The 11,225-nt window shown below is 36.4% G+C and overlaps 1 protein-coding gene across 1 annotated transcript in view; it reads left to right on the top strand.

Moving 5' to 3' along the window:
• The window catches only part of LOC107293618 (dynein heavy chain 9, axonemal), an 80,332-nt gene that overhangs the window by 54,221 nt on the left and 14,886 nt on the right, over positions 1-11,225 (top strand). Inside the window, exon 35 of the mRNA XM_015822772.1 lies at positions 2,816-2,990. Within this exon, the coding sequence (XP_015678258.1) occupies positions 2,816-2,990 (175 nt within the window). The remainder of the gene's footprint in view (positions 1-2,815; positions 2,991-11,225) is intronic.

The raw sequence follows: 11,225 nt of genomic DNA, 5'->3' as shown, positions 1-11,225 counted from the left end.
TGGAGTGACAGGGCTGATACCTCTCATTTCAGTGATCGCAAATATGGGGGGGGGACTTCATAAAGTAGGTACTTCTGCTTCACACTTAAAGCTGTTTTGTGAACTTCTGGTTTTGATCGCTGCTTAGGCAGTTACTTTCTTTTATCTTGCTCCAAACCTTTCAACATAATTGCTCACACATTGGTGAGTGATTTATACCTAAATTCTTAGTTTCTTTTAATAACTCTTTAATGTCTCATAAAGTGATGAAGATGGCTCTCTCCCAGTCATCCCAAAGAACTCCACTCCTGATGATGGAAAGGGAAAAAAAGTTGTATGAGCTATGCACTCTACTGCAATCACAAACAGAGTGGATGGTATGATAGATACTTCCCCTGACTCTGTTGGACTAGAAAAAGCTGTATTAACATGAAATGTATCACTATCTCCACAAGAAGAAACAATGAGCTTTGAAGGAAAAGTGAACCTTCGGTTAACTTCTAAACAGATGGATTGAATATTTATGAGCCTGGAATGTGGCATATCAGATTCCATGGGGAATTTAAAAGCATGAAAGCCCAGGTTATTAAAGTTGACAAAGATTTGGAAGCCATGGAGAAAATTATTGTTACTTTTCATAAAACCAGATTTAGCATGTAAATGTAAAAGAAGATTCTTTAAGGTAAACAATGCCTCAAAGTTCTTTGAAGAGTTTCATCTTTCGGAACCATGACACATTGTACATCTGCAAATCCAATGATTTAGAGCTCATGGACATCTGATAAGAAGCACCCTAAAAGTAAGAACTCTACCTCTGGATGTGGAGGGACAGAAGTTCTTGTTCATTTACCTGGAATAATGTTTTCAGGAAATCTTATTGCCAGCTGACTTTAAGTTTGAAATACCACAGATGAAAAACAAAAGATAATCCCTCATGGACGTCTGCCCCTGTAATTTTTAAATTTCTGAAGTCCAGCACCAGAGTCCATCTTCTATCGCTTTCGAGATAAACCACTGAATTGAAATATCATGAATATCATGAATATTAAATAATGGTTATCCATATCTTCCTTCATAAATGTCAAATTTAAGAAGAGGCTTTGCTTTGGCACGTAATTAGCAAGGAACAAGAATGTGAAATATTTTTTTGTACCCAGCAATCTTCTACCTTTCTCCTGAAGAGATCAAAAGATTTAAAAGACCATCTGCTGCTGTGGAATTTTTAGAGGCTCTGCCCTTATCTAATAAGTAACAAACTTGTCTTTTCTTCTTTTTCTTTCTTTCAAAAATTGTTACTACTAGATGAACACAGAAGCTTGCATTTCTATGTCTTTATTACCAATGCTGGAGGAATATGTATTTTTCCCTCTTTCCCTCTCCCCCACCCCATGCTTGTGTGTGTCAGCAATATCCAAAGACAACCTGAAGGTTTAAGATGGAAGGTTTTTTTTTCTTTTTAGTTTTTAATGTTAGTCTAGCTGGGCAAGATATCTTCTTTATTTTGACACTTTTTGTTTTATGCTTTTTTAAAATTTGATTCATATTCCTTAACTTAAATGTTCTCCTGTTATGTATTTGGTTCTTTCCAAACTTAATACAGTATGTCTGTAATTTTGGGAAATTGACCTTGAGAAATATTTTATCAAACATGGAGACATGGCACTTATAGTAATCAGCCGAAATATAAATGAACTTAGATAAAAAAACAAAAGAGACACATTTGTAACAAGCTGGAAAAATAGCAACAGATATAGTTATATTGTAAGAAATCTCGGATGAGCAGATTTTCTTGAGGTCTAGGAACTGGACCGGATAAACCTCTATTAGTGGGTATCAAATAAAAAATTGGGATATCTATTAAGTTTAATAGTGACTCTAAAGTTGATGTGGAAGATGAGCATTTTGCCATGAAAGAGTCTTTATTTTCTTTGCTATAAAGATAGCCAGTGACATTGTTGTTCTGATTAATTTTTACGGCTTCTGAAATAGACCATAGATTTTTTTTCCAAAATTATATTTTGCAAACCATTGTCATTAATTCTTTCTGGTAAATTCAGTCTAAAGCTGGATCCTCAGCGAGATAGGAATGCTCCAAGGAAACATTTATTGCTTCTCAAATTTGGAAGTACTCTAAACATACATTACAGGATTTACAACATGCAATGTTTTTTTAAATCCAACAATAGAAAATGTATTAAAACTGTTTTAGACTAATTTTTTTAAAATGCTAGGCATATTTTTTATTTTTTGGACCAGAATCATATGAAAAGTAAAGTGGTGGAATAATCCAAATTTGAAGAAGTGTTGGAGGACATTCTCCTGGAATGTCTAGGCCAAAGAATGGATCAATACATTTGATTGATAATTTGAAGACTTTAAGAGATAGCATTCTGAATGATTTATCTGTTATGCCTGTTTGGCAAAATATAGAATTACAATACGCACTCTCTTTTTTGGTTCACATACTTGTAAACATAACCAAAGCTTATTAAAAATATGAAATAAAAGTATCTGTTTCATTATTCTTTTCATTTGACCACTTCTGAATTCACTGTATTTGTGGTAGATCAGGACTTTGAAAGACTTCCATTTCAATTCTTTTAAGAGGATCAACATTTTAAAATGGCTCAAATATACAATTACAGTTATTACTTGGCTATGTGCTGATGGTATTTTATTCCACTCTATAGCAGTGGATAAGAAAGTTATAATCAATGAACATTTAAAAAAATGTTAACAGTTGAAAGAGGATTTATGTGATATCTGCTTGCATTGTTCAATGACAGTCATGCTAAATCCAATTAAACTTCACAACTGTTCAATTCTCCTATTATAGATTTAAGAAGATTATTCCCATTCCTGAGCAGAGCATGGTTCAGATGTTGTGTTATCTCCTTGAATGCCTCCTCACCAAGGAGAATACCCCTCCAGATTGCCCTAAAGATCTCTATGAACTTTATTTTGTCTTTGCTGCTGTTTGGGCATTCGGTGGTGCTCTGTTCCAAGACCAGGTAAGAAAAGTGATTCTATGAAAAATGACATTGATTAATATAACTTTATATAGAAGACAATATTTGTAGCTCAGGGTTAAACTGCAGGGTCCTTGGTTCTTTCTGAGCTTGCTGCTCTCTGAGTGCTGACAATGTTACTTAGTTTGATAATGAAATGTCTACAAGAAAATCACCAAGCTCAGAGAGCACCACAGATCCCATAGCTTCATATATTAAACTGGGCACTCAGTGAATTGGCTCACAGATTATTTTTAGCGATGATTGGCTTAGTATAAACCACAAACTTTCAGTTTACTTTTGCATTTGGCCATAATTAAAACAGAGGATGACTTAGTATGATGTATGAAGCCATACCTCTTGACAAGAGCAGCTTGTCATTTGACTTAAACATATCCAGAGATTCTTATGGAGAAACACAAAACATTCAAATCCACCCATTGTAAGAATACTATTATAGAGGGAATATGTGTAGTCATTTGGAGTCTAGTATTACTGAAACTCTCTTTGTGCCCTACACAGTCCTTCAAGAGGTTGTTTTTATTTCATCCTAGCAAGGCATTCCAAATCTAGATGACCATGTTTCTGTCATGCACTTGGGACTTCTAAAAGCAATGTAACCAAAATATAATGGAATCTTTGCTTTTGTTGAAGTCAATTAGAGATGACTTTGAATGCCATGTACCATGGGTTCTTAAAATATTATAGATGAACTAGCTGGAATGGAAATCACTATATACAGTATTTTTCCTGTATTAGTACAGATCATATTCTTGATGCTATGAACTATCCATTACTAGTTTAATTCTGCCTGGCTAATTTTTCAGGGACTTACAAGTACATGTTCTATTTGTAACTGTCCTTGAGAGGTCCTTGGTATTCTATGAGCTTGCTTGTTTTCTTGCATATGTTTTATCACCCTAACTAGGTAACATCATCAGTGCTAGTAAGGAGTGCTGTTTGCTGTCTGTTTATATTCTGGTGTCTTGCCTGACTGGGTGGGGGCGGTCTTAGGGATTCTTTGGTTGGGCTGTTTACTAATGGCTCCCTGGCACTTTCTTGATTGGGGTATTGCTTTACTTGATTGTTGTTCTGAAGGTGACCTTGGAGCTAGTCTATGCTGATCTAAGTGCTGATTACTGGTGGGGAGATGTTGGAGCCTTTTTCTCTTTTGGGCTGGTTGATTGTCTCTTTTGCATAATCTATAGATGTTGTTAATGTCTATGTGTCTATTGATGGCTGATTTGTCAGAGTGCCAGGCCTCTAGAAATTCCCTGGCATTTTTGGATTTGGCCTAGTCTAGGATTGTCACATTTTCCCAGTTGAAACTATGGGGGAGTTTTTAAGGCTTTACATAAAATGTTCAGATATTTTCAAGACTATGCTCCACAAGTAAATTTCCAACTCTTTCCTCCTATCAGCCTACTGGGGAAAAATATGAACTAAGCCATTTTCTCATTGTTTTAATTGAGATCCTTTGCCATCAGGGCATTCTTTGTGGGAAGGGAGGCAAAAGGCTTGTTCTCTTCTCTTCTGTTTTAATCCATGTGGGGGCACTGAAACTCTCCTTCACTGATTTACTTTCCCACAAGACAGCTCTTTCTTCATCATGCTTCTATAACAAGAAGAAGAAGGGGGAAAAAAAGGGGGGGGGAAGTCTCTATTTTCTACATCTAAATTAGCCTTATTATTAATTATTCATTTAATCCTATTCTTCAGCTCTTATTTTGTCATCAATTTATATTTCTTATTAACATAAGCCTGGAGTTCTCTCCTTATTTCCACATTCATTTTTTTCAATTTTAGTACAAAACCTTGTGCTAATTGGTATGTCTGTTGCTCCAAAGTTTACTTGCTTGTTTTGAAGAAATTATGAAAATCTTTGTTAAAAGATTGAAAGAGTTTTGAAGAAACCTTAATGACTTAACTACATTTTCATTCAATACCTAAGCTTTCGTGGTTCTCAATCCATTTAATAAGATATATGAGATGAAGTCCTGACAGAGCTTTTTTTGAGTGTATTCACAATTATACCTGTGGAGAAGGGGAGAAAGTTGAGGGAAGGAGAAGGATAACTAGTGGGGAAAAACAGGGTTGTTTTAGAAACAGAGAAATAAAATTTCAGAGTCTCACTGATAGTGAGCTTTCTTGTCAGATTTTTAATGGAAAACTTTCAACTAGTCTGTGTTCCTTAAAAGCCAATAAGTCTATTGCAATATTCCAGAACTGCCTTTGTCTTTTTCTTCTTACAGGTTTTTTCTAGTTCCCCAATAGCTGTATTAATCCATTTGCTACAGGCATTTCTATACTCTATGAATTTCTAAGCCATCTAAGAAGTAAGAGGTAGCATAGTTTGTTGCTATGGAAGTGAGGCTGTATATGACCCTTGGACTGGCATTCTCCTTTCTTTTTAGATGGTTCAATCTTACACTTTATAGCTAAAGAAACCCCAATTTCCCGTGTTGTGTAGACTTGAAGAACTGTTTTTGTTTAATCTACCACTCAGAAGCAACCAGGATTGGAAATTATGTTTTCATTCTGATTTTGCTAAGGTCTGATACAAGGAGGAAATGTGATTTGTTTAAAAATGAACGTAACAACTTACAGCACTTTTCTGCACTTCTGCAGAAAGAGAGAAAGAGAAAGAGACATTTGAGGGTTCATTCATATGTCTGGCTAGGTGTGGTGTGAGGTACAGTTAAAAAATAATTTCTGAAGAACAATACCCTCTATTGTCTCAATCCTCCCTCATCAGTTCACTGTGAATCAGCCTCTGCCTGTCTTTTCTCATTCTGTGTTAAAAATAATGTTTTCCAAATTCTGTTGGTGTTTTGCATTCTGCCTTTGTATCATTCTGGCAAATGACTTCACTTGCACCCAGCAATTGATTCCAGTTGCTCCAATCACTGGTTGCTGCTTCCATAGCCGTCTTCTTATTAACTATTGACCAGATTGCTTTCTTCAGAAGGGACCTTTCATCAGTTCACTACAAGTTTTACAAATACACTTTCTTTGTTTAACCAGGTGAAATTAACATGAATTCTTCCAGTTTCTATTTTTACCCAAGGGACAGGAAGAACCCTAAAACTCTGGTGTTTCCCCCCCCCCCACCTGGTTGCTGGTGGATGTGTCAGATGGAAAGTACTAAGGATAAGGGGATGTGAACGGAAGGGAGTCCATGTAAAAAATCTTTCAGTGGAAGCCACTTGTTTTCAGAGACCTGCCCATAGCAAAGAAGAATAAGTATTATCTTCCCTTGCCCTGGTGAGAAGGGTAAAGATGCAGTGAGTCAATCAGTCAGGAATTGTGCTAACTACTGCCTGACAGGACATCTGGTCAGCCTCGTAGCCAAAACTGAAGAATGGGTTACAGTTTCTTCCTTTTCAACCAGAACAGAAGACAAGTGGCTCTCCTCCGGTAGAATGAAGGTGCTAGGCTTAGCCTATTCTTATAATGCGTTTCCCGCATATAAATCTTCTTTCTGTTGTAATTACACAAACAAACAAACAAACAAACAAACTAGAATGATAGTCATTGTTCAGGCTAGATTCCTACCCTCGGGAACTTTCAAATACTCACATAGAATACTTCAACCTCTAACAGCAAGTTCTTTAGTTGATGTGAAATCATGACATTATGTCTGATCTGAGTTTGTCAGGAGTTTTTTCAGAGTAGCTGGTCATTTGCTCACAATGGAGGTCCCAATTGTGGTCCTCTCACATGTAAATATGATATACAGCCACTATTTTGTATCTTAAACAGGCCCTGGCAAAGGTTTACATTTTGAGTGTCTGGAGAAAGGAAACAATATATTAGCCTTTAACAGTGTGCCCTTTTTTCATTGTTTAATTAATTGATTACATGCCATCAAGATATTTTTGACTTCTAGTGATGACATAGACAGAAGATAGATGACCACTCAGACATAAAGCATTGGTTACTTCATAATAAGGTAGAAACTTACATTAAATAACTCCTAGCGCTGACCAATCCTTGTTGAGGTCCAGTTAATTTCACAGAATGCTCATTCGAAAACCTGTAAGATATATAAGAGGATCAGAGGCTTTTTGCCCATTCAGAAGTTTTCATATTGTATGTGAAATAAATGAAGACATAACTTTTATTATATTTTTTTGGTTGAAGAGTAAATGAACTTTTTTTACAAACTTTATAGAGCTTATTCCTTAATCGGAAAAAGAAACAAAAGAAAATATTGAGCTTGTGTTTATTGTAAAATTAGCGTGGAATATTGAGAACTATGATTACCATAAGCAATAATAACTTAATTACAATCCCTTTTGCACTAAATGTTGCATAAAATTCTTTTACCTAGCAAGCTGTTAGCAAATATGAATGTATGTAGTAAGAGAGAGAGAGATACAAGCATACACAGAACGGTATGTTTCTCCTTTCTGCTAAAACTTACTTGGTTTAATCATGAAGTTATTACCTGAACATCTGGTTTATTTCACTAGTTGTTCTGCATGCTGACCTTATATATTACTCATCTCATTTTTGATCCAAGAAAAAACAAGCAAAACCTTTATGAATTCTTCTTACCATCTTTTTGACCTTCACATAATCAACTTGTTTGAATAATAACTTGTCATATGACAGCTTCATTACAGATGGTTTGGGAAGAATTGGGTAGACCAGAATAAAAGATAACTGGTTCCTTTGGAATTGGTGTGGAGAAGAATAGCACAGCAAATAGGTAGTAGGTACAATCAAAAAATCATAGTTGTCAGCCTTGCAAGGTAGTCCAGACAAAAACACACCCAGAAGTACTACCATTACTATAGGGTAAAGTTATAGTAACAGGATCTTGCAAATCTCAAAGTACATTTCTGTCCTGTTGTCTTTACAGTAAAAAAAAAAACTAGAGAGGATCCCTTCTGAGATGTTTGCCACAGTAATCCCATCTGTGGGCTAATTCTGCCTCTTATTTGCCCATTGCCTTGGCTGTGGCTTTCCCCCTTGTCTCATAGGTCATTACCAGATATCATTATATAGTAGATGAGCCAGTCCGCCCTTCTCCAGAACGTATCAACCATTAATGTATAAGTTGCTTTTGGGAAAGTCAGATATACTCTTGCTGGATAATGAGAAGGGCAAGGAAGTAAAAAAAAGTATATTTTTGATTTATTGATTATAAAAGGCTCAAGATCATACCAGTGTCCCCAGAGAAGAAATGGAAACAATAAGAGAAATACTGAAAATAAATAAAATGACATAAGGAGTCATAGGTTACTACAAAGAAGAAAGAGTCAAGCTAATTCTCTAAAGTACCTGAAGGCAGGACAAGAAGCAATGGATGGAAATTAAAGAGAGAAGCAACCTAGAACTAAGAAGAAATTTCTGACAGTCAAAACAATTAATCAGTGGAACAACCGGCCTCCAGAAGTTGTGAATGCTCCAACACTGGAAGTTTTTAAGAAGACACTGGACAGCCATTTATCTGAAATGGTATAGGGTTTCCTGCCTGAGCAGGGGGTTGGACTAGAAGACCTCCAAGGTCCCTTCCAGCTCTATTCTATTTTATATTACCTCAATAATTGTTCCAGATGATCAGTGGAAAAAATATATTGAGGGGCTCTTAGATCTTTCTTTATACCAACATATTTGCAGTCTCACAGAAGAAAAACTTTCTCATGCTGATTACTCACCCCACTCTCTCTATTCCACTCTCATTATTTATTCAGTAAATTAAGTAAACCAGGACTTATCTCTCAGTGTTTCACATTTACTGCACTGCTTACTTTGACATTTCACTCAGGGAGTGAACTAGAGAACATTATGTCTGCTGAGATCCTCTGCATAGAGTACAGAATCTTTTTTCCAAGAATAGTGATTCTTTGAATAAAACCCATGAACATAACATTATCAAATTAATAGTTTGATACTAGTTGCAATAGAGACCTGAGCAGAATTATATATGGATGTCAGAGCAATTTTTAGCAGAGCAACAGAGAAAATAAAGTTGATAGAGAAAGCATGTCAAAACTGAGCAACTGAACATCTGCAAAATCCACAACTGCTAGTCCCCATGGATTCTAAGTCAGGGTGTCATGATTAGATTCAGTGGGTGCTCGGCTAATTTAAAACATCTAGGACAGTGTTTCTCAATCTTGGCAATTTTAAGATGCATGGACTTCGACTGGCTGGCTGGGGAATTCTGGGAGTTGAAGACCACATGTCTTGAAGTTGTTAAGAATGAGAAACACTCATCTAGGGAATGGGGCAGGATCTGGATTAAGTGAGATAGAAAATCTGGTTGTGACAAGCAGGAAAAGCTTCACCTACTCAAAAGTCACGACTTAGTCCTCCTTGTTTAAATGACAGTCATTTTCATTAAGGGCAGAAATACTCAACTTGAAACTGCAAGAATGCATGCAGTCTATAGTACTGTTGGATGGATCCATTGCAGTCCTTCCAGATGTTGCTACAAACAGTAGCTCTTTGTTGTTGTTAGTTGCGAAGTTGTGTCCGACCCATCGCGACCCCATGAACAACGTTCCTCCAGTAGCTCTTACAGGAATAGAAAAGGAAAATTACAAAATTTGGGATTAATTGTTTGAACTGTATTCATTGCAATCTTAATATAGATTTTGAATTAGAAATAATTTAAATTTTTTATGTAGTGCTTGGATCCCTTGCACCTTTGTCCTGAAAGAGACCCTAGTTTGGATTATGACCCTTGAACTTTTCAAAAGTGGAGTATAGCCCTGGTTTAGGACTCAGCATGAAGCCTCTTTCAATCTCTCTTTATGAAAATTCCTGTATGGACTAAAGTCCTTGATAGTCTTAATCTTTGCTGCAATACTACATAAAAGCACATTGCAAGTTGCATTTGTAATTTAGACCCAACAAAATGTACCTCTACAATGTTGTTCTGGACAGTGAACTCCATGTTCCTTTCTCAGCTTTTCTGTAAATGTCAGAGCGAAGATTCCAAAGTGCCGTAGTCTGAATAAGAACAAGCAAAGATCTGGTGAAAAATGATCCAATATAAAATCTGTTTATTGCTCGCTATAGAAATTGCCCTTAGCTCTGACCTTTTGCAGCTGAAATGTCAGAATAAACAATATGAATGCTTTCCCAGTGTTGCAGGCTGGTAGGTGGGCAGCAAGGTCCTTTTCTGAAAAGGGATGGAAAGAAGAGCATTAAAGTCTGCAAGCCCTCTCCCCCCATTACACCAGCAACCCAAAATATATCACTGCTCTGGTAGTATGGGTTGCTTGATTTCCTACTATTTAACATTATCTTAATGCTAAAGATAATCCATGTTCCCAGTCTGTTTTGTTTTGTTTTCTTACCAGAATTACTTTTTTTTTTGTTACTCTATTGATCTGGTTTCTTTTTCCCTTTTTAAGGTGACCCATGTTGTGAGAAAGGATGTATTATTATGGGGGTCATTTCCTTCTTTTTTGTTTTTAATAAATCTATAATGGAACAATAATTGTAACAGAAAATGAGGTGGGTAGAAAAAGGAGCCAATCCCCCCCCCCAAAAAAGGGTTAAAGCTTAGAAGTTGGTTAAGGAGATTGAGTGTCTTGATTTTCACAGCACAGTTCCCTTTTCAGATATACTGCAGCCATAAAAAAAGCTGGAATTATGCTATTTTAATTTAGAAAAGCCACCACATTACAGAATTCTTGATGGCTGGGTTTAGTAAGAGGACTTTCTCCTTCTCCCGTCAGTATATCCATAGAAAAAGCCTCAAGTTGGTGCAATTACTTGTATTTTTTTTTATATATCACTATTCCCTAGGGGAAAGTTTCATAGCCTCAATGAAATGAACTTGTGGCTTCATCTGACTGGCTGTATTGGAAAAGTGTCTGAAGCCAACATATCTAAGAAAAATAATCCCGAAAGAATCCAGTGAGACTTTGAAGTTGAGTTGGCAGGAACTTTTGGTTCACAGTGATATTCACAGGCACGTTTCAATAAGATCCTCATTGTAGAGAGATTCCTTACATCATTTCTTGAGAATAGATTACCAACTCTCCTGTTAACTCTTCTCAGTCATAAAAGACTAAACTGAACATGAAGACAAAGTGTATATTGTTAAGTCCGGAGAATAATGGCGCTTGAGACGAAGCATTTCTAACAAGTCTTTATTCTCTGCTTCCAATCTACGAACAACCCGAGCAGAGGCACGCAGGCCTCTATTTATACCTTCTGATCCCCGGGCAAGTTCAACCAATCATGAGGCGGTCTTTTCCCGCCTTGCGCATG

Source organism: Protobothrops mucrosquamatus, unplaced genomic scaffold (genome assembly GCF_001527695.2).
Source record: "Protobothrops mucrosquamatus isolate PMUCROS unplaced genomic scaffold, P.Mucros_1.0 scaffold1675, whole genome shotgun sequence".
Taxonomy (NCBI): domain Eukaryota; kingdom Metazoa; phylum Chordata; class Lepidosauria; order Squamata; family Viperidae; genus Protobothrops; species Protobothrops mucrosquamatus.
This window is presented reverse-complemented; position numbering and strand designations above follow the sequence as displayed.